Source organism: Xiphophorus hellerii, chromosome 14 (genome assembly GCF_003331165.1).
Source record: "Xiphophorus hellerii strain 12219 chromosome 14, Xiphophorus_hellerii-4.1, whole genome shotgun sequence".
In the NCBI taxonomy this organism is placed as follows: domain Eukaryota; kingdom Metazoa; phylum Chordata; class Actinopteri; order Cyprinodontiformes; family Poeciliidae; genus Xiphophorus; species Xiphophorus hellerii.
In genome coordinates, this window is record NC_045685.1 from 11411806 (window position 1) to 11434965 (window position 23160).

Consider the following 23160-nt stretch of genomic DNA (forward strand, 5'->3'; position numbering starts at 1 on the left):
CAATGTTTGATAATGCTTTATTGTGCTCACAATCAAATCTTTGCTTATTACATACAAACCTGAGTTGTTTAAAGTTTTAAAGTAATTTTTATTATAAATAGACTTTTCCAGCTGAACATGATCAAACTCTACAGTTTCTATGTAAAAATAGCCCTTAGCAGACCTCGCAGCTGACAATATAAAACATTTTCACAAACATAAAGTCACACTTTATTTAGTTTCTCTTCCTTCTGTGTGCAAATAACATTAAGGCTGTTTGTACGGTCAGCAGTGCTTTCAGTTTCAAAAATCCTAACTTAAAAACAAATTCATCAATAATTTGTAGCCTCTAAGTAAAATCAAACATTTCCGTGATTCCACACAAAATACTTGGTTTAGTTAAATGTTTCTTCACTGAGACGCTCAGGCACATGCGGACTTCTTCTGGAGTTCATGTCAATGTTCTTCCTGAAGTTGCTCCGGCCGCCGTGAGAAACGAATTCCCAATAACTTGGAGATGGCTGACGAGGCAGAGCGCTGCGTCCAGCTCAGGCCCAGATGTTTGTCCTGCGGGGCCTTTCAGCAGCAGCAGCAGAGTTCAGAGTTCAGACTCCGTCTTCCGTCCGTCAGGGTGTGGAAAGCAAACGTCTCTACTCTGATTTGTCGTCCATCTCAGTCAAAACCGAGTAGCACACTTTCTGAATCAGGATGCCACACTTAGCTGAAAGAAACACACAAGAGGAAGACTTAAGTTTACATCCATGTGGGAAGGTTTTGTCAGTAAAACAATTTAAATGAACTACAAATATGGCTGACAAGAAAATGATCCATTCAGATAATTTTACCAAACTACTAAGTGGAGAACTACTGCGTATAAATTTTGATAAATGTGGCATATTAAATACGGGGAGTTAGGAAAACTAACACCGCACATCAACCTGAACACACCATCCTCGCAGTAAAACATGGTGATGGCAGCAGCATGATATGGGGATTCCTGAGCAGCCCAGAGTTAAAAGAAAGATGGATACATGGCAATCCAAGAGGAAATATTGGTTGAGGCTGAAAATAAATTGTGTCTGTGACAAAGTTTCACCTTCCATTTGGTCTATTAACCCTAAACAGAGAGCAAGAGGTAAAACGGAGCAGTTAAACTTAAAACATAATCGTGTGTTGGGATCCGGTCAAAGTCAAGAAACAAATCCCTTCGAGAATCTGTAGTAAAACTGGAAAGTTGCTGTAGAGAACTACTTGCTGCTGAGATTTAGGGAAATGTAAAATAAAAAAATCAAAGATTTCTACCTCTACATGTACAAAGTTGATACAGACATGCCTCAATATATATGCAGTGGTAATTTCATTGAGACGATTCTACAAAGTGCTGAATCAGGTGGGATGAATATCTGGTTGAGTTGGAGTTCTAGAAAATAAACTTTACCAAAAAACCTGCATAAATAAATGCTTGAGGTAATGAAATGACTCCTTTGTACCCCCAACAGACTCACCAAAAAGACTGCAACCAATTCATGACAAAAACTTCCTACAATCCTTCGATTTATGATTGAATTGTTCTAAATTCGAGGGAATCCTGGGTTTGCCTTACCGATGAAGCTGCGCAGCCACAGCGGCCTCTTGGTGGCCGGAGTGTAGCAGCACAGGAAGTAGACAGGAACTCCTGACAGGGCGATGCCGATGCCGATCAGAGAGTTGATGGTGTCGCTGTAGAGGGGCACCACCACCAGGAAGATGGTGAGGAGGCAGAAAATGATGGGATAGATCAGGCTGAGCTGTGAGAGGGAAAGGCGAGAGATGAAGACTTGAGTCTTTAAACTGAAACGACATTTGGACTGGGACTGATCTACCTTTAGCGGTCTCTCTCTGTCGGGTTGCTTCCAGCGAAGGTAGAGCTGCCCTAAGATAGATAAGCCAACGAAGAACCAGTAGCTGAAGCTGTAGTAGTTGATCAGCCTGAAGACGTCTTCCACGCACAGATAGATAAGAGCCATAAAGCCCTGGGGAAGGGAGACATAAAACCTGGTTACATCAGGAAACCGGTGATAAACAGATAAGATTAAAAGTTATTGTAGATGACTGACGTTGAAGAGGAGGGCAGGAATGGGAGTGTAGCGATGGACGTGGATCATGCACAGGAAGTCAGGCAGGTGTCCCTCTCTGGAGCCCACGAAGAACAACCTGTTCATGAAAAACAAGAAAGTGGGTTAGTATGGGTTTGCTTCACGACTCCTACTGAGGTTCTGTTGATCTGAGCGCCTCACCTGGAGGCCGCCACGATGGAGGCGTTCAGCCCGCCGAAGCAGGAGAGAGCCACCGCTAGAGGAATGGTCCAGTTCATCACGCCAAACACCTGATCTGCAAAGGTCTGCAGCGAAACAACAGCGGGTTTTAAACCACAATCCCTCCGTCACGAAGGTCAAGTCTAACTGAAAGCATCCAGGAACTCACCACAGCGACGGCATCGCTGTCTAAGATGGCGTTGATGGGGAGGACGGTGTAGTAAGCCACGTTGGTCAGGATGTAGATCACTGTCACGATGGGCATGGAGATGGCGATGGCCAGGGGAAGATTCCTGCAGTTCACAGAGACGACCAGCAGGGGGAAGCAAAGCAGAAGAGATGCGCAACAAGTTCAGCTCGGAGAGGGAGAGAGGAATTGAGATGAGGATGTTTGACACCTAATCTGCCTGGGAACCCTGAGAGTCTGGAGATCTAGACGTAATCAGGCTGGCCTTTGTTCGAATTAAAGCAACGACTCTCTTGTAAAAGGTTTCTTTGAATTTGATTTAAAAGCCTTGCTCTTCTTCACAAAGGTTAAACAAAACAGGAGGAAAAGATTTAGACTAAATAGCATCAGAGCAGAACAAAGAAGTATCAACGAGGCACTAAAATTAATGCATTTAGGACCTTATCAGAGAAACAAAGGTAAAAATGATACGTTGAAGGATTAGTATCAGCAGGTATTGGTTAAAATTTTTATTCAAATTTTTAAATTAGATTTACTGACTATATGTGACTTCCTTTATTCAGTCAATAATTTAAAAATCTACTGGTTTAGACTAAGAAGTTAACTCCTCCTGAGTTCATGCAGCCTTACTCCATGTAATCAGCCACCAGGACGACTTCCAACAGGCAAAACCTGAAATCCCCATTTCCGTGAAACGCTCCACAGCTCAAAGCTTTTTGATGCTATTAAAAACTCAATTAATCTGACTGAGAACAGTTTGAAAGTGATCAGTTTACTCGTTTGCTAATCAGAATTTTAAGCTGAAATTTTAGTTTTGATTCAGCTGAAAGTTGGATGTGGAGGATTAAAATATTAATCTGAGGGTTTAAATGATTTATTTAAGCTACTGTTTTTTTCCAGGGTTAATAATCACACAAAGCATAACTGCAGTGATTGTAAAAAGAATAACAACAGTAGGTGTAAAACTTGGTATTTACTGTGGACTTCTTTCATTTACACATTACGTAACATACATATAAACACACCCTGCTAAAATTGTATCTTTTGGCCAAACCAGTCACCCTCAGATAAAAGAAATTGATCAGAATGTTCAGGAAAAACCGAAGAACTACGAAGGCTCTAGCCTATGATGAACTGGAAACTGTTGGAACAGCAGTGTGACTCTCCACAGTAAAGAAATTAAATATTATCATAGACTGAGGAGGTGGTGAGTAGGAAAGAAACTGAAATCTGCAGCTGTACTTAAAAACACTGCACCAACTATCAAGCACGGCGGTGGCAGCATCATGCTTTGGTGTGATTTTGCTGCAACAGTGACTGGTGCATTGCACAGCATGACCAGCTGGGAGGACAACCTCCACTTTCCCGATTCCCACCTCAAATAATCAGCTTGTCAGTTGAAATATTGACACTACTGGCTTCTCCAGCAGGAAAATGATTTGAAAAATCATCAAAACTGGTTTTGACACGGATAAGGTCCTGATCTAAACCTGATTAAATCGACTATGTTTATTAGGGTGAGTCCAATCTTATCTGGACTGACTCTGGTAGTTCTGTCAGGAGGAGGAGTCAACACTCCTGTAAAAGCTGATTGTTATTTGTATGATAAACTATTTGGGGTGCTACAGAGAGGCTTATCACTTTAAATCAAATAAAGGACCTTCCCAGCCCTATAGGTCGTTTTTCCTGGCCTGCCCACCTCTCTGGGTTTTTGATCTCCTCTGTGACGAAGTTGAGCGTGTCCCATCCGGAGTAGGAGAACAGAGCGGAGTACAGAGCCAGAGCGATGTGTCCTGGGTCCTGAGAGGAGCCGTCAAACATACCGTCAAAGTTCTGGGTGTAACCTGGAAAATGAAAATATATATATGAAAAAAACACTTTCAGTAATCATTAAGCTGTTTTTAATGAGAAGACAGCAGAATTTTCTGCCCATCATCTAATCATTGACGTTTATTGTCGGCTCGGCGACTCGCTGAGCTGACCTTGTCCGATCTTCACCAGGCCGGTGATGATGACAGCGATGAGGGCGATGACCTTGGCGTAGGTGAAGAAGTCCTGCACCCTGGTGCCCCACTTCACGTAGGCGCAGTTCACAAAGGTCAGCAGACCTGCGAGGGGAGCCGCCAAACAGTCAGTCAGAGAGGAGAGTCCGTGGAGACGTGTGGTCTGTAAACTCCAGCGTGCGCCAGCATGTTTCCGTGTGGCTGATCTAAGGAAACGCTGCTGCTGACTCAAGCGGAGCGGCCTGTTGTTTGTCAGGCGAGGAAACAGCTGAGAGCAGCACATACAGGCGGACGCTCACACACTGAGACACACACACAGACACAAGCAGGTACAGCGCCTTGCCCATGGATTCAGGACCTTAAACCTTCTCGCGTTCTGTCACACTGCCACCACAAACTTCAGTGTATTTAGCTGGGATTTTAAGTGTAGAACTGATGCAGGGTTTTACATTTTGTTCCATACAAGACGAACATCTGAAAAGTGCGGCTTGAATTTGAATTTACAAGACAGCTTACTCTGAGTCAGCTTGAATTGAAAGCATCTGTGAACCTCAAGACTAATATTTTTGTACATATTGTAAACTGGATGTAGATCTGGACTTTGACTGGACCACTAATAAATGTACATACTTTGATCTAAACAAATCTTCTGGAGCTCTCGCTCTACTTTTAGGCTCTTTCTGCCCAAGTCGTAAGTCTTTTTGTAGCTTGCAGCAGTTAAACGTCTGGCATTATATATATTCTCCTTAACTCTACCCAGCTTCCCTGTCACAGCTGAAAAAAAAAAGCATTCCCATTGCATAATGCTGCCACCGCTATGCATCACCCTGGGGGTTTTCTGTTCAGAAGGAAACTGTCCTCCACTCATAATGAATGAGTCACACGCAGAACACAAAGTTTCCTTTTGCTAACATCTGACCAGAGCATCTTTGTCCCACTTTAGCTACTCCCCCAACATGGTTTGAGCCAAACAGAAAACTAAATTCAGCTTTCTTTGAACATCAGCTTTCTTCCATTAAAGCCAGATTTGTGGATGCCACAGCTATTTTATTTTATTTTATTTTTGATAAACATGTTTTGCTCGGACCACAGTTGCACCAAACTCCTCGACTTTTTCACTTAATGAATTCAACCTTTTCTTTTTGTGAGATGTTGATGCCGTTTCATTAATGTTCCCTAACAAAGATCTAAGGCTTTCGCAGAGTTATATACTGAGATTAAACTAAACACGATTCTGTTTGTAATTCACATTACAGAGTGTTGAATGCTGAATAACACGACACAATGTGACGAGACTCAAAGGGATTGGATACTGTTGCAAAGGCAGCTTTCAAAAGGTTGAGAGGAAGATTTGTAATCCCAAACTGACCTCATGTGTGTGTGACCACACTTCAGCTCGGCATTTAAGTTTGTAACTATTTACGCTCCTATCAAACCAGCGATAGAAGAAAATTGATTTCAGCTGCTTTCCTTTGACATGTTGTCTTCCTTCACCTTGAGCAGCGTCACAGTGTTTGTCTTCTTATCAGCAGCTAATCCATAAAGACAGAAACTTGAAGATATCCACACATAGTTGCACTTTTTTGCAAATGTCCTTTTTTTTTTTTATCTCACTCCCTCTCCAGAGGGAGTATTAGTTGTTGTGCAAGTTTTATGAATGCTGATAGAATAAGTTGCCCTCCAAAGCAGCTGACAGAGCAGGTTGAGTCTCAGCTTTTTCACTCATCACGCTTCAACGGTTGCGTAAAATGGTTTTGGAAGAGTCTGAGACATCGTTTAATTATGAGTGTCTTTAGTTTAACAGGGGAAATATGTTGTCTTTTAAACACTTAGAGGATCACAACAGGCCTGAGATCAACAGGAAGTCTATTCAAGCGCAATAAAACAAACAAGCATCACATATTTGTGAGTTACTTTAAAGCGTATGCTTAAAAGTCAGAATCCTGAAAACATTGTAGAGTTCTGATATTTAGAAAAAAGCTCCAAAACAATCAGATGTAAACTATATAAAATGAACATAAATAAAATATTATTTTTTCTGTTTGATTAAAATGCTTAAAAAGGTTTAGAATAAATAAATATTTAACTTTCTAGACATGTGATATAGGACTGCAACCAAAGATTACTCCAATAATCAAACATTCAGTCGATTATCCTAATGATTAATCGATTAATCTAAAAACATTCTGGTTTATTATACAGATTTTTCTCAAGTTTTTATTATATAATATTAGAAATACTATATAATAAATGCAAATAAACAATTATTTTAAAAAATTACAACAGCATCTCTCTAGTGAATGCTAATTTGGGTGGATCTGGAGATTATTTTTTATATCAACTAATTAATAATTGTGGACAGCAAAAGCTGCTTAATATGAGACTTTTTTTGTGACAGAATTTGAATCAGGTGAAGCTAAAACAACTTGAGAAGTTCTGGATGGAGCATCTTTACAGACAAAGTTTTTATTTGATCTTAAATGTCAAATGTGTTTGTACAGGTTTGGCTTAGTGTCTGATCTGAGTGTGTTGTTCTCTCAGCAAATGTCCTTTTCTTGAGCCTCTATACTCTAGTTAATTAAATCGATTACTGACTTAATTATTTCAATAATAGATTCATCACGATTAATCGTTTCAGTCCTAATGTGATGCTAACTTTGCTTTTAACATTAAAAGATTCAAGCCACTGCCATGTCTTGGTGCTGACGGCCCTGACGTCAGCCCTCTGTCTGATATGAAAAGACCTTCAGATTATTGGATTCAGGTGATTCAGTTCCCAGCAAGCAGAAGCCACAGAAAAGGATTCAAGGCCAAGTGAGGAGGAGGAGTCGTGTGGCGTTGGACGGAGGAGCTTCCCACAAGTATCCAAGGAGACGGGTGAAACTGAGATACGGACAGAAAGCAACTCTATAGAAGGCATCAACACGTTCTCCCTCTGCTCAGACTCTGCTGTCACTTTCTCATGTTTCTCTGTAAACCCTCCTTATGTGTTAATCACACATATTCACTCATATAAAAGCTTAGAGAACTAATGCTGGTCAGGAGTTTTGCACGAGTTTTTTGTTTGGGGAATTTTGATATTGCATTTTGAGGCTGGGCTTCTCTTCTGTTAGATGATTTTCGGATGTGAAAGAAGGATTTTTTCTTAGGATGTACTTTTGTTTTGGAAATGCGAACCTGTAACTGTTTTTTGCTTGAATAAATCTTCCTTTATTTTTCTTTGTTTTAACACAAATCCTTGCATCTGAGGGTTTTTGTTTGGTAAGTGTCCTGCAATTTATAATACAAGTTTCTGCTTCCCGGGTAATTACTAAAGAGCACTTGCTGAGGCTTTACAGTGATTTAGTTTAACCCCTGTGGGTTTAAACTGGTGTGACTGCAGAGAGACAGTCAGAAAACTCTTAAATAATTAGATATAAAACTCACTTTATATCTAGTTATAATTAGAGGCCTTTTAAGGCCTCTTGTCACTTTAAATCCAAATGAGCTGCTGCTGGCCATGAACCTCCACTTCAATGTTTACACTGGCACGTACAAATGCTCAATTATACAACCGTACATCTATGAAAAGCAGAAGTTGAACCTCCTGGAGAACCAACAAGAGTGCTCGATAGTTTCTGGATGGTAAGTCAACAACATCAAAAACAAAACTTTGGGGGGGTTTTTTCCAGCAGCCATTGTACGGCAGATACAGTGGTAAAACCAGCTGACCAAATGTACTGGAGCTCAGTGTGGGTTGCAAGGTGACAAGCTGGGCTTTACTGGGGTTGCTAGGTAACAGCACAGTGCCTGTCGAATGTTGCTTCACAATCGGCTGGTTTTTGAAACGACTCATTTTCCAGACATAAAAAAAAACATTAACTTATAGACTTGGTGGGGTTTTTTAAACACTTGGGATGTTTTTAGAAACAATTGAGACCCAAATAGAAGTACGGCCCCCCTTTAATGGCACTTGACCAGTCTTACACTCAGTACTCTCAGTAATCTCCTTAGTTGTGTTTTTTTGCATGGCTGCAGATCCTCATTTTTTCCATGGTTACAGTATCTGTCTTCCAACATGACTGTTTAAGAAATGAGAAACAATTAACTGAATCAGTTAGGGTTAAATATAATTTGCTGCCGGCAGAAACAGTAATTATCCAATGGGAGGCCCCTATGTATTTACTTAGTTAAATCCCAGTAAGGAAGTTTCTAAATCCAGTCGCAAAGGGGAAAACAATATGTTTTAGGCTAAGTGGAGAAGACTGAATAGATTTCATCTATCTGATTTAAAGTATCTAAGTTTTAGCAAGTTGAAAACATCAATTACTCATCATCAATAGATCCAGATTGTATTGTTTGTAAAAGATAGTGTGGAGTTAAATTAAAACTGAGAATCATCTGTTTCATAACAGATTAAGTTGTCTTTGACAGAACCAGTTGATACAGCTGATCTATGGAACCCACAACCAGCTGCATAAATCTAAATGATTTCCACCATTATGTGAAATAAATCCTGTACTAGTCAAATGAAAAATAAATAAAACTATCTGCAACTTTAAGCTAATCCTTTACTGAAGCAATCAGTAAACATTTATGTAGCTGCGTCTAAATACAGTTTCCAAATACTGGTTGGCTTCAGTATCATCCTGTCGTACAAGGACAGCTGAACATTTTTCATCAACCAGAGTTACTATGTGTTGGAGGTCTAGGCTGAAGGAGGCTGAATACTAAAATTAACCACTAAGTTTAATTTTAAAGAAAATGCTAGCTTTACAACTGCTTTTCTTTTTTCCAGTTGAATTCTACAAGATATGCGTCACTCTAAAGGTGTTTTTAAAATGATTTTTTATTACAGGCTGATCATAAAACCTGGCATTTAACCAGGGGTGTGAAACTTTGTGGATGCCCAGAGTTGATCATGTTGTTTTCAGTGGAACCAACAGGAAGTGGGTTTTTATGGTTTGCTGTTGTGCTGAGCTGTCAACTGCCTGATAGCCTCTCAGGTCAGAGTCTCCCTGCAGCGAGGACTTTACCTCGCTGCTATCTGCTCCGCCTTTAAGTGCTGCTTATCGCTGAATGGGCCATGCCTGCGTGTGTGTGTGTGTGTGTGTGTGTGTGTGTGTGTGTGTGTGTGTGTGTGTGTGTGTGTGTGTGTGTGTGTGTGTGTGTGTGTGTGTGTTAGTGCTCATATTTAAAGTGTGTGTCTGTTAATGCATTCCTTCCAGGTAAGAAGGAGTAATTCTGACAGCTATTGAGCACAACGTGAGCGCATTTTATCTTGAATCCATTGTCTTATCTGTGAGCCAATGTTTTAATAAGCATTATTAAAACATTGAGTCCAGTTCCCTCTCTACTAATCCTCCCAGGTGAGCAGTCTGATGAGTTATTGATCGTTTTATTAACTGTTTGGCTCTAGTTACCTGAACAAACATCTATGAAGAACCTCAAAGTGTTTCCCACTCAGTAAAAAAGGCCCACCCGTGAACGCGGTTTCTAAATTTCTTAAATTGAGTAAAATAACTTTTCCCCTGGTTGGTTACTCCTGACTGAGGTTTCAGGGCGGCTCAGTTCCCCTTTTCATCTGAGCTCAGCAATTCTTTCTGCTCCAGACTTGCTGACTGCAGCCATGGTGTCACCATCTTTCACTTCTCCACTCCCTAAAGCTCACATGATTTCTCTCCAATGTGCAACCACAGTGATACAATCCACACTTTATTCTCCTACATGCGTCTACTTACATATACAAGCGGCAGCCAGGAGCCTGTTGGCCACGTACGGCGCGATACAGGTGGGGAAGATGGGCTGCACCATGTAGTTGGAGAACGTGATGGCGATCACGGCCTGGCTGGTCGGCTCGATGATCAGAAGGGACGTCCACAGACGGATGAAGGCCAGGAACCCACCGAAGGCCTCCAGGATGTAGGCGTAGGAGGCCCCCGATTTGGTGATGGTGGTCCCCAGCTCGGCGTAGCACAGGGCCCCGAAGACGGAGAAGATCCCACCGACGGTCCACACCACCAGGGAGAGGCCGTAGGAGGCGCTGTGGATGAGGACGCCCTTGGGCGAGACGAAGATCCCCGAGCCGATCATGTTCCCCACGATGAGGCAGACCCCGTTCAGGAGGGAGATCTCCTTCTTCAGCTTCATGGACTCCTCGGAGCTCTCAGGTTTAGCAGACGTTGGGCCCCCATTGGCCCCTTCCTCCATGGGAGATGGGGTGTAGGACGCCATTGTTCAAGTTCAAGTTAGCAGTTTTTTAGGTTGGGTTTGGAGTCCCAGAGGTAACGTTTTTTGCCCAAAAATGGGGTTGAAGATGAAATTACTCCCCTTAGTTATCTTCGTTTATCTCCCGCCATCTGTGAAGGAAACACACAAGAAGGTATCAGTGAGGCTGCAACCATGGAAACTGAGTCCCGGCCACAAAAACACCCAACAAACTCTAAAACCTCAAGAAGACCAGCCAAATAAAAACATATTTCCCACACCCGGGACGCCAAACGAAGAACAAACATACATGAAAACACATTACACTGAGGACACTGCTGGATTGGAGAGCAGTTTTGTGGATTGCAGAGCCATTAGGGGCCCGCTGCAAATGGCCTTTTAAGGTTGAGTGTATTTACAGAGAGACGGGGAGGGGAAGCAAACACGCTCCTCGTTGGTAACCAAAAGCTGAGGAAGGAAAACTGACCAAGACGCACGTTTGAGCCTCAGAGCCGCCCACGCACTGAGAGTATCGGCACAGGGGATACAGGTCACATGATTTCCAAAGTTCATCATCCTCAGCAGGCAAAGTCTGATGATGATAATGATGATGAGGCAGACATCGCAAGAAGCAAATCCTTTCACATTTCTGATTGGGTAATCAGCTCTGACCTCCAACAAGTGATTAGCCTTATAAGTTTGATTGGTGAAAGAAGTGATAGAAATAGGCTAATCACATTTGCACTCAGCCTCTGTGCGACCAACATGAAGAACACTGTGGCATGGAAAACTAACACTTCACTGTACCCAGAAAACACCATCCCCACTGTAAGACACGGCGGAGGCAGCATTATCCTGTGGTGATGCTTTTCTTCTGTGGGGACACAGAAGCTCTTCAAAGCTCCTTGGCAAATGGATGAAGATAAATATAGGGCCAGCGCTGAAAGCAATTCTGTTAGAAGCTGCACAGATTTGAGTCTGGAGCTTCCAGCAGGTCAGTGACCCCTAACACACAACCAGAGCAACAAGGGAACGGCTTACATCAAAGCATATCCATGTGGTACTACGGTTCAGTCAGCCTAGATCTAAATCCCACTGGGAATCTGTGGCAACACTTGAAAATAGTCATTTTCAGATGCTCTTCATTCAGTCGTTAACTCAGCTTAAGACGTTTTGCAAAGAATAATAGGCAAAAATGTAAGTATCTAGATTTTCAGAGCTCGTAGAGACGTATAACGACATGCAGTGCCAGGTGGTTCCATAAAGTGTTGACACAGACTCAGATCAGGTTTTATTATAAGTTTCGAACACATCATTTTCCTTCCACTTCACAATGAAGTGCTTTTGCTGGTCTAGCTCATGAAATCCCATTAAAATACATTCAAGTTTGCAGCTACAAAGTGATAAAATTCGGAAACATTCAACATCCAACACTTTTGTAGGATGCTACATGTCTAGAATTTGATCACTTCTTATCCACATTTTAGCCTTTATTTCCTCTTGGTGAAAAGAAGAAAGGATAAAAAGGATAAAAAAAAAGAGTTCCTCAAATGGACAGATTAAGGTTTAATCTGGTTTAATCATTCAGAAATAATAAACACAAAATAAGGAAATTATTTGACCAGACACTGAAGAGGGTAATCAGACCTGATTTGAGCGTTGACAATGACAGGATACCTTAGTCGACACCAGAGACTGAGAGTGAAAATGAAAAACAGCTGAAAGAGAATCTCAGAAGGAGACAGTAAAAGCCTTGGACGTCTCGGATACCTGGAGGGAGCAGCAGACCAGCAGCACGTGGCTTCATGAAGGAGTCTCTGCGAAGAAGGACAGTGCACTGAGTGCCCGTTCATGTGCCAAAGACACAGAGAGGTGAGGCTCTTTCAGAAACAGAGAGCAAGGTCCAAAAGCTGCTGATAAGTACGTGAAGGTTACATCCCAGAACCACTCAACCAGTCATCAGCAAATCAAAAACAAAGCATACTGACATTATGTTATTATCCATCCATCAATCCATCCATCCATTTTCTAACACCCTTGTCCGTAGTGGGGTCAGGAGGTGCTGGTGTCGATCTCCAGCTAACGTTCTGGGCCAGAGGCGGGGTTCACCCTGGACAGGTCGCCAGTCTGTCCCAATTATGTTATTATTATCCCTTTATTTCCTACATGGCAGCTCAGCTGTGACAGATGGACCTGATGTAGCAACACAACACCTGGTTGTCTGAATCCAACAAATCTGCACATCTCTTGTCTTACACCTTAAAAACAACACAAATCCAAAAAACACAACCCCTATAATTCTTAGCAACACATGCAGAAACCAGTCAAACATGTGTGCAATGACACTACAAGTTAATAAATGATGGGCTAAATGGAGCCGGTGTTGTGCTCTACTATCCTCTATCAGCTCCTCCTGTTGGGATCATTAGGGAAAAGGTTCGATATGTCAGATTACAGGCAGCTGTTAGAGGAAGACTCACCTTGTGCCTTTAGGACCAGTCCTGCTGATGTCCTGGAGGCTGGGGCAGCAGCGTTTCTACAAATGAGGTGAAGTCCTGTTTCTGCTCAGTAATGGGAGCCAGCTTGAGATATCATTGTTCCTCCTCAGTGTTACAGTCAATAATAAGCCCCCCTCCTGTGTGTTCCTCCTCTCTTCTGCCTTTGTGCTGCTGTTTCCTCTTGTTTTGACTCTGCTCACAGCCGCTCCTCTGCCCAGCTGATGATGCACTTGTGCCTTTTATTTGCACTTCTGCTTTCTGACGCGTTAGCAGGAGGAAGACTGAGACAGTGTCTCCTTTCAGTGAGTTTCGGGTCGGACATTAAAAGCCCTGCAATTAGATAATTATTATTTAATTATCTAATTGCTGTGTTTTAGTGTTTTAGTTAAAAATCAATGAGGAAACTTATTAACGAAAGCCAAACAAGGTCCTAGGTCAGGTGAACGACTGATACACCCAGGCGGGGTCCCTTTAATAATGACGTCCTGAGATTTAAAACAAAAAAAAGATTTAAGAAACTATTGGAGACGTTTTTAAATCAGACATCTTATAAATGACTTTAGAAAGAGAAACCTACCGTAGAAAGTCTAAAATAGCCCTAATATTAGCTAAAATTATGTTAAATACTGGACAGCAGGCCTATACAAAAACGTCAAAAACAGAATATTAGCCTCAAAATATGTATTGTTTAATCTGGGTTCATAAAAATAACACAATTCAAAAGTCACGTTTTACCCACAGTAAGTTTTATGACGTAGCCAAAGTGGCGTCACGTTTTACTCAAACTTTTCCCTGTTATAGCAACAAGACCAACATAGTTGGTGTGCTATGGCTCCCTCTTGTGGCTTTAAAGTGAAGCTGAATAACTTGATGCTGTGTCTAGTTCTTTCGGTAATAGTGTAGATACAGAATATTTATTTTATTTTCTAACATAACATGATGTTCATTGCCTTTAGCTTGTATGGCTAATAACAGTTCATGTTGTTGTTGCACGTTTTGAATGCAAACATAGAGAATAGTAATGTTGGCTGTGATGTTATTCTCACATCACCAAACTTCAGATAGATAACAGGAAAAGTCTTCCTGGGGCATGACTTCAGTTAATGCTGGAAGTTTGCTAATATTTTTCAACTTCACTCTTGAGAACCTTTGAAGCAAAAATCAAGACTAATAGATGAAAACATTAGCTGAAGTAGTTCCTATTTGTCGATAATGCGTGACCCTTTTATGGTTTACAATAGTATGCAGTAGTACTAAGTGACAGAAATTTTGCTACAACATCTGCAGCTCCATTTTTTCCTCAATAAATAGAGCACTCTCCCTCTTCCTTATCTGTTACTGATCTGAGGATGTGCTCATGTCTTGCCTGAGTGGCAGATTTAATTACTGTAATCAAATGAATTAGAGGCCAATGAAGAGGTAGCAGCCACTTTGTCTTCTGAATTGGTGTTGATTCATCATTAATGGACTCTAGATGTGTCCTCAAAGACCTTTAATAAGTTTTTACAGTGAAAGGCCAATGGTGATTAATGTGTGCTGATGAGTCATGACCAGGTTACATGTGATCAAAGCTGGGACACCAGAGGGCCTTCATGGTCGCCTTCTCTGGGATTCTCAAAACCACCGACTTTCTCACTCTTTGCCGTTTGATTGAGACACGTCTCTTGTCACTCATGAACGCATGTGGACAAACTTCTCACACATGGCTCCTTTCACAGCTTTTGTCCTTCTCTGTGCTCTTGGCCATTCTTTCCCCCTGGTTACCGGTCGTCATGGTTTCTGGATCCCCTACAGGCTCAAAAAAAGGGAAGAAGAAAAAAAAAAAAAAGCTACTACGGAGGGGGTTGGCGGATTAAAGGCGGCCATTTTGGGGACAGCTGGACCAGGTTGGTCCCTGTTGCCCCCTGTCCCGTTTCCAGTCACTTTTTTTTTTGATGGGGGAGAGGGGGAGGCATTGTGAGAGGATTAGAGCTTCCTGTGTGTCAGCTCATTACATGGGGTGGGAAGGAGGGGATGAGGGGGTGAATGCAGAGAGCGATGGAGGGAAATGAAAGAGAAAATGAAAGAGACTGCGTATGAAAGAGAGAATGACACGGGGAGAGGGAGGGAGGTGGCTGCCTCTACAGCTGCACCCTCAATAACACTCATACAGGCTCTGATTATTCTTTTCACACACACACACACACACACACACACCCACACAGTGCTGGGGAACTGAAACATATTATAAGACATTGAGGGCTTAAAAGACAGAATTAGGAGACAGCCAGCCCAGCTCCTCAAACAAAGGAGACCCCCTCAACCAGCCTCCCTCCTCCAATCCAGACACACAGAGAACTGGAACAAACAAGAGAAAACTGACCAACAGAGTGCATACAGGCTCACAGAGAACAAGAGTCATGCAACCAGAATGCTTAAACAGATACATGAATTCACAGAGACAGAGGCTTAAACAGGAACATACAACAACAACAAAAAAGCAACAAACCAGTCTCCACTTCACATTGCCATTGTTTTATTTACTTTTTTTTTTAACATCACATGGGAAGCGTGGGAACACATTCTGTCATTGCTACAAGAAAGAGAGAGAAGGGGGTGGAGGGCAACAGGGAGAAGGCAACGCATACAAATACTAAACTGAGCAAAGCAGAGAATCCAGTGAGTGCATACGATTTACGAAGCAGTGAAGCACCCTCAAGTGCGCTGAGAGAGAGAGAGCAGCGGATCGAGTGGAGGGAGCAGTAAGAGGATGGGGCTCATCCTTGTTGGAGGTTTCAGAACTGCAGATAGCACCACAAAAAAGAAAAAAAAAAAAAAACAGGGAAGACATTCACCATCATCAAAAAGGTTTTACTGTAACCACCCGGAGTTGATAATACAATCATCATAGTTACAGTCATCGTAGGGGTGAGTTTGTTCAGCAGATGTTTCGGCAGCGTGGGACACAGTGCAACTCAGTACATAAGAAAACACTCATTAAGCAGCATTGAAACAAAGGAAAGAAAACAGTAGCGATTAAAAAAAAAAAAAAGGCAACCGCAGTTTTTATGTACAGTTCAGTGGCCGTTATAAACGTGGCCTGTTTTGGTATGAAACTTCTGGACACTCCTTTTCAAAACAAACAAACAAAAAATCAACGTATACTGTACTCCTTGTAAGAAAGATATTATACAGTACATGCTGAAATGTGTCAGCAAAGTACAAGTGGACAATGCGTTGAAGGGTGTAGGATAAGGCCTCACTGTGGTCTTTGAAGTACAAAAATAGACAGCAGAAATACTACATTCAACATTTTTTTTTGTCATAGTACTAAAAATAAACTATACCTATTTTTCTTTTTCAAATACTAATTATGAGTTAGAATTACAGACTCTACAAAACAATTCTCATTCTATTAAAAATACATTCCCTTTGTCAGGATCTACTGAAACACATCCTATGTTGTGGTGTCCATGGTGTCAGTGGTCACATCAGAGCCACCACTGGTTGGGAGCAGAGCTGTGCTGTCACCTTTCTCAGGGGCCAGTCCCTGCTGAATTTCCTCCTGCTGAGCGGAGATTTTATTTGAAGTACCGCGGTCCTCTGAAGGGTCACTTTCATTGGTTTGAGCCTTGCTAGGGGTAGTCGTCAACACTCCAGGATGCGTTTTCATGTGACCCTGTTGATGAGAAGAAACACAACAACTAGTTACCAATAGGTTTGAATGGATTACTTTAAAGACATTCTAGCAAATGTTTATTTGTTTAACTATACCTTAAGTCCACTTCGGCTGGCATATGCCTTTCCACAGTGGGAGCAGCTGTAGGGCTTGTCGGGTCGAGCAGGTTGGGCATGTGGTGTTGATGCCCCTGCAGGAGCCTCTGGGTTATCCGACAGCTTTTTTAGAGCAGCTGAATCCTCCTTCACTGGTGCTTCCTTACCCAGTTCTGGCTCAGACGCAGAAAGAGACTCTCTGGATGTAGTAGCATCGCTTTTCCCTTTATTACTGGAAGTGTTTCTCCCTCTCAGCTCCTGTTTAACACCACTACCAGTCTCCTCTGCCTCTAGGGTAGCTCCAGGGCTGGTGGGCGGTGAAAGTGAAGGTGCAGGATCCGCAGATGGGGGGTCTGGAGTATGACTGGGACTCTGTGTATGCTCATTTGGGGAACGTTGTACATCACTGTTAACTAGTCTAGTTGTAGTATTATCAACACCAGGCTTTGAAATACATAGGGAGAGAGGAGTATCATCAGATTCTACCTTGTCTACAACTGAATGAGAGCTAGGTAAGGGTGCTTTGAAAGGACTGGCAGAGCCCAGATCAATCTGGGTTTTCTCCTCTGTGGGGCTTTCAGCTGAGGCAATTACTGCAAGCTGCAGAGTTTTATCAGCTCCTGCTGAGGGGGGATTACAGCTTAAAGGTGGACTAACACTTGGAATTGAACGCTCAGATTCTTCATTCTTGACAGAATCTGAATCAGTAGCTTTGGACTGCTTAAAACTGGATCCTGAGCTGAGAGCATCCACTGAAGACTTGGACCCTGTTGTTAAGGCAAGTGGAAGGATTTGCACTTTTAATAGGGAGCTAATAGGCTCGCCACGACTGTCTTTAAAGATAGCGCCTTCTGTTTCTGCTCCATCGTCAGGAGGAATCTCCTCATCAGGCGGTATTTGCCCTCCAAGGTGCAAACGAATGTGGTGTTGTAGAACTAAGGCATTAGTGAACTTGCGAGGACAGAGTGGGCAAGAATTCAGGGCACGGGCATTCGGGGGCCTGGCACGATGAGTGGCCAGGTGTGCCCTAAGGCTGCCCTTTGTGGAGAAAGAACGGCCGCAAAGCTTACAAGGAAAGGGGCGCTCTCCCAAATGTGTGGCCTGGTGCAACCGAAGAGCTCTGGGGCAGCTGAGAACACGCATACACACTCCACACTGATTAGCAACCGGGGCTGTGGGCAGGGCTGAAGTGGTAGTTGTAGGACCTGAACCTGAGACTCCCTGACCAGTCACTGCAGCGCTGACACTTGGGCTCAGTCCGAGAGCAGCCAACATCTCTCTGCGATAGGCACTTGAGGTGGTAGTCAGGTCACGCACACTTGTATCACCATTAACATCAGCAGAGCTTTGTGAGGAGGTGGAAGGAGAGGAGGCAGAAGGGCAGGAGGAGGCACCGCCTTGTGGCTGCTTTTCTAGCTTCTGCACCAGCCGCTGCAACTTGGAAGTGTCTGAGGTCTGAGTGGAGGTGGTGGGAGAGGAGGAGGAGGAGGGGGAAGAGGTGGGCGGTTTTGGGAAAGGAGGGAATGGGAATGGTAGCTGATGAGATAAGGAGAGGTGGGAAGTGGATGGGTGACCTGGAGGCCTGAGAAGTGCAAGGTGGTGGGGGGATGCACCTCCCGGAAAAAGTATCTTGGGGAGGTGGGCAAGTTGGGAGTATGGGGAAGTTGTGTGAAGAGTAGAGTGAGGAGGAGTGTTTTCATCAAACCGCTGTTGTTTAGCTCCTTTATACTGACTAGAAGTAGAAGAGGAAGATGGAGATGATGAAGAGAGAGCAGTGCTAGATGTGCTAGAAACAGCTGCTGATGCTCTGTTTAGCTGTAACAGTGAATGGGCTGTGGACAGAAGAGCCATGTCCACTGAGGGAGGCAGAGGTAGAGAGGAAGGTGAGGGCCTAGTCGAACCACCAGACAGTAATCCTAAAGCCATGCTCTCTGTTATACTGGGAACACTTCCTTTCACTCCATTATATGCTTCGTCATCATCAACCCGCCGTTTTCTTCTCCTTTGAACTGAACCTGGGGCTGATCCACTCTGTGTTTGCTCTGACAGCGCAGGGGGTAGCAGAGAAAGGGACAGCTCTGGGTTCTGCTCTCTGTGTCTCAGGAAATGGGCTTTGAGGTTTCCTCTGGTTGTAAAACGGCTCAGGCACACCGGACACTGATAGGGCCTTTCACCTGTATGTGACCTCAGATGAATCTGGAGGGAGGAATCACTGCTCAAGACTTTCCCACAGAACCTGCAGACATGTTGAGGGCGTCCTGACGGGGAGGCAGAGATAAGAGATGAGCTTGACTGAATGTCTTGTGAGTGGCTGGTCGTGGGAAGGGAAGGAGTTTGAAAACTGATGCTATTGCTGTGACCAAACGAAGAGGTGTTGGATGATTTCTCATGGAGGTAGCGTGGTGACAGGCCCAGGGACAAGGACAGAGGGTGCAGGGAGGCAACAGATGAATTGATGCTGGAAGAAATGGCTAAAGAAGAGGATGATGAAAATGAGCTAGAAGTTGAGGAGGATTGGGGTCTATCTCCATTGATTAGTGAAGTACCTGATTTGGAGATGGCTGGCTGAGGAAAGAGGGAAGAAGGAAGTCCACTCAACAGGGACGAAGCTGTGGTTACTGGAGTATTGGTTGAAGGATGTGTAGGTGATGAAGATGCTGTTCCAGTGGACTTCTGGTTGCAGTCTGCACCGCTAGCTTGTGCATTGTTATCTTGGCCAAAGACAGCTCCTCCGAGCCTGAGGACGTGCCGACAGATCTCTTCTGTAATCTGCATCTGGTGGATTTGCCGCTGCTGCAGGACCCGCAGTTCTTCTAAAAGCACCGCCAGGGTTGGGGGCACCTGGATCTGCCCCTGCTCCCCTGATGAGGTGGAAGACTGCTGCTGACCAGGACTGGAGCTGTCTGGTTGAGGTTGCTGAGAGGAGGAGGAAGAAGAAGAGGAGGACGAGGTATTTGTGGTGGCAGAGCTGCCCATTGGGGGAGAGGTCATGATGGAGAGAGTGTTAACTTGGTGGTTCAGGCTGTGGGTACCAGAGGATTGATCCAGGGGAGGAGGTGAGTGTGTCTGGGAAGATAATGATGGGTGAGGAAAGTCAGGGGAGAGGGAGGAGTGGGTGTTGGGGAGGGAGGTGGTAAAGGGAGCAATGTGACTGGGCCAGTGGGGAGGAGGTGAGCTCTCACTGGGCAAGGAAGGCGCGTGGAGCCCTCCAGGAGACGGGCGAGTGGCCAGGGGCGGCTGGCAGTCTTGTAGTGAGGTGGGGGAGGAGGAGGAAGAACCTGATGAGGTTAGGTCTGATCCCAGAGATGTGGATGGTGACTTTAAGCTCAGGTGGTCATCTGAAGATCGATTAGAAAGAAACAACACTTATTAAAAACCAGAAAATGGGAAAAAGGAACAACTGTGTAAAACTCTGTTCCCAATATCAACCCACATATTCAGTTACGTTCCAAGGCTGTTTATCTCAGTGACTTTAGTTATTGTTTACAAAATTTAGTTTGCAAACTTGTCTGCATACCACAAGATATAGTTACAGCTTCAAAAGGAAACGCTCGCCTGGAAATGACCTCCAACAAGCAAATAAACAAGTGGAAGAAACTCACAGTCCACCAGTCTTTGAAATGTCTTGTCTCAATCTGTGCTCCCTGGAGCAAAACTCTTCAAACATCTTGCGCACACAAAAAAGCTCACAGACCACCTTGTTGCTATGGCAGCACATTTTAAAGGACAATGGACATCACCTAGACAACCCATAACCCCTCTTAACCCAGTCCCCCTCCCTGCGGCAGTTACGTCTTTCATCTCCTCATTCACCCTCCCCCCTTACGTCACAGTGGAGGTCGAGGGTCAGGCCATGCTAAGGGTTCTGGGTACTGTCCACATGCTCTGATTGGTCAACTCATCTGACCTCTGCCGCCCAGGGGTCAAATTCTTTCAGAATCTTGAGCACAGAGTGAGAAAGAGTAAAAAGAAAAAAAAGAAGGGGGAGGGTAACAACAAAGGAGAGACAAACTAACTACTCCCTCCTGGAGAGGTATAGTGATGGAATGAAAGACTGTACCTCGCAGAAATTCCCTCCTTGTTATTTAGAAACAAACCTGCACCTGCAGCAAACCTATCACAAACTACAAATCTAAACTTGCACTCCTGATTTTGAAAGTTTTACCTGCAAAGCATTGCACGCAGGAGGTAATAATGCGTGAAACCCTTTCTTATCCATCTCAACCCCCCAGCTGTGCAGAAGTATACAGTCAATAGAGCTGGGAAAGAAAAGGGGAGGGAGGAGGCATTGTGAGGGTTGAAAATGGGAAAAGAGGGGTGCATGAGGAAGAAAAGTATAGATGGACTGCAGAGACTGAAGACAATTCAGGAGAGGAAGATTAATCTTTACCTCAAAAAAAAAAAAAAAGCACTGCCTTCCCTTCCCCCTGACCATGCAGGTTATTGTGAGGGCTTCATGCTAATAAAAGAGCTCCAGCAGTCAGCCTTAAGCAGCCTGCTAGTTTCCTAAAGGATGGGCAGCTCGTGAAAATGACCACAGATGTATGTCGGCTAATCCTGCTCTATTCACTACACAGAGAGGAAATTTGTAGGCATCCACCAAAGTGACTGGCTTCTTTTAGTGGGAAGCCACTCAAATAATTAGCTAGACAGTCTGCCTAATTTAAACCTAACACACACGTGTAAACTTTTCTTGGTCCATCAACTCAGATGCATTGTTTGTAACGTGATAACGTGAACATTGGTGCTCTTCAGTGTATCTCTCTCTAGTTTTGTTGCCAACTCTAAAAGTGAATTGCTCTTCTAGCTTCATTTCCCCTGAATTAAAACAACATTTAAACGACAAAAGCAAGATAAAGGTAAGTCTCTCACCTTGCAGCAACTTCGGGCCCCCCGGATCTGAATTGACGAGTTGCTGGGGTCTCTTCTGTTTCCGGCGTGACATGATTCACGGCGAGTCAGACAGAGAGGGGGGCATCAGTCGCTCGAATGGCACCAGACACGGGTTTTTTTTTGCGCACTTGAACGAGCTCCTGCGCGCATTTAACCTCCCAAACGAGCACAGTTTTCACAAATTCTTAAGTAAAACCTTAAAGGAGAAATCTCTGCAGCGCCGGATTTTGTAGAAGAAAGTTAAAGACAACAACAACAAAAAAAGAGTTGCTGTATGGAAATCCGCCTGGCCGCACCGTGTCATATGGAGCTGCGGTGTGTGTGTGTGGCTGTTTTCTAAAGTCCATTCTCTCTCCCCCCCCGCACCTCCCCAGCTTCAAAAAGAAAAAAAACTTGTCCAATTTGTGCCCCTCCTCTCCTACTGCTGCTCCGCTGCATGCATATACACACACACTGAACCACTCCTTGTTCTATGATATTTGCATTTCAATAGCGTGTAACTCACAACCTCCCTGGGTTCTCTCTTCCCTTCCCTCTCAGCTTTATTTATTTATTTATTTATTTATTTTGGCCTTTTTTGACACTCACACCGAACCTATAAACTATAAATAAAAAGTGACAATAGGCGTTAAGGCTACTGGACACCCTAAAAAAAATTAATCTAGTAGGATAAGTGCTGACTTTTTAATTGAGGGGTATGGGGGGAGAACACTGTGATCATTTCATAATGGTTATTATCTAATATTTGATCAAACTACAATAAAGAGTAAAAACAAATCTAACAGGTGACTCCTGGCTTCCTCAGTTATTAAAGAAAGTGAGTCTCGTTATAAGCATGGCAGGTTGCCTTATAACCTGATCTCTATAAAATTCTGACTTGGTAGGGCTGTTATTGTGCCACGGTCAATATTTCTAACCTTTTGCTTTCCATAGGGCCAATTATCAACAGCAGCGTTGTGCGCAAAGTGGGGCCATTCCACATCCACGTATGTAATTCGTGTGTTATCACCGAGCCCATAATACAACTACCCCCCACTACCACCAACACCACCACTACCCCTTCAACAAAAAAAAAAAAAGCCCGCATCTTACACTGGAGCTCTATTTAAAAGGAAGAGAATAGACGGGGAATCATCGACAATGGCGAGCTGGACACAGTTGAGTGAGCATCTCCCCTCTCTCACTATGAACCCCCGGATCCACTGCTGCACAGCACAATGCCCCTCTTTCACCCCCTGCCTTTACTCCTGTACCACGTGGAGGGATGGATAAAAAAGCTACAGAGGGGGGAGAGAGGAGGAGGAGGTGGAGGTACCATGTTTAAGTAACATTTAAAACACACAGAGCAACTATTACAGTTTAACCTG

General features: G+C 43.6%; 2 protein-coding genes across 6 annotated transcripts; both read right to left on the reverse strand.

Annotated features, from left to right (window-relative positions):
- Window position 1: 1 nt before the first annotated feature.
- Window positions 2-13367, reverse strand: slc7a7 (solute carrier family 7 member 7). Of its 5 annotated transcripts, none has more exons than XM_032583478.1 (11): window positions 13130-13360; window positions 12420-12466; window positions 10184-10801; window positions 4443-4568; window positions 4160-4304; window positions 2443-2566; window positions 2256-2359; window positions 2076-2172; window positions 1842-1991; window positions 1583-1766; window positions 2-700 (listed from the first exon to the last, which is right to left on the reverse strand). In XM_032583478.1, exons 3-11 carry the CDS (start codon window positions 10674-10676, stop codon window positions 630-632), a joined length of 1494 nt encoding a protein of 497 aa, XP_032439369.1. In that variant the 5' UTR covers window positions 10677-10801; window positions 12420-12466; window positions 13130-13360; the 3' UTR covers window positions 2-629. The 5 variants fall into 5 exon arrangements, with proteins under 5 accessions (XP_032439369.1, XP_032439368.1, XP_032439367.1 ...); XM_032583477.1 differs by lacking the exon at window positions 13130-13360 and adding an exon at window positions 11147-11241; XM_032583476.1 differs by lacking the exon at window positions 13130-13360 and adding an exon at window positions 11137-11241.
- A 2273-nt stretch (window positions 13368-15640) lies between these two features.
- On the reverse strand, window positions 15641-22136 carry si:ch211-212k18.5 (sal-like protein 2). Its single transcript, XM_032583474.1, has 3 exons — window positions 21773-22136; window positions 16901-20238; window positions 15641-16805 (listed from the first exon to the last, which is right to left on the reverse strand). The coding sequence occupies exons 1-3, from the start codon at window positions 21843-21845 to the stop codon at window positions 16584-16586; spliced, it is 3633 nt and encodes a 1210-aa protein (XP_032439365.1). The 5' UTR covers window positions 21846-22136; the 3' UTR covers window positions 15641-16583.
- Window positions 22137-23160: the final 1024 nt, after the last annotated feature.

Excerpts from the sequence above, each read along its gene's own strand:
- si:ch211-212k18.5 (XM_032583474.1), bottom strand. The coding sequence starts at position 21,845 with ATGTCACGCCGGAAACAGAAGAGACCCCAGCAACTCGTCAATTCAGAT. Across the intron at positions 20,239-21,772 it reads GGGCCCGAAGTTGCTGCAAG|ATGACCACCTGAGCTTAAAG; the intron begins GTGAGAGACTTA and ends ATCGATCTTCAG. Across the intron at positions 16,806-16,900 it reads CCAGCCGAAGTGGACTTAAG|GGTCACATGAAAACGCATCC; the intron begins GTATAGTTAAAC and ends TCTCATCAACAG.
- slc7a7 (XM_032583475.1), bottom strand. The coding sequence starts at position 10,676 with ATGGCGTCCTACACCCCATCTCCCATGGAGGAAGGGGCCAATGGGGGC. Across the intron at positions 1,992-2,075 it reads TTCCTGCCCTCCTCTTCAAC|GGCTTTATGGCTCTTATCTA; the intron begins GTCAGTCATCTA and ends TCCCTTCCCCAG. Across the intron at positions 1,767-1,841 it reads ACAGAGAGAGACCGCTAAAG|CTCAGCCTGATCTATCCCAT; the intron begins GTAGATCAGTCC and ends TCCCTCTCACAG.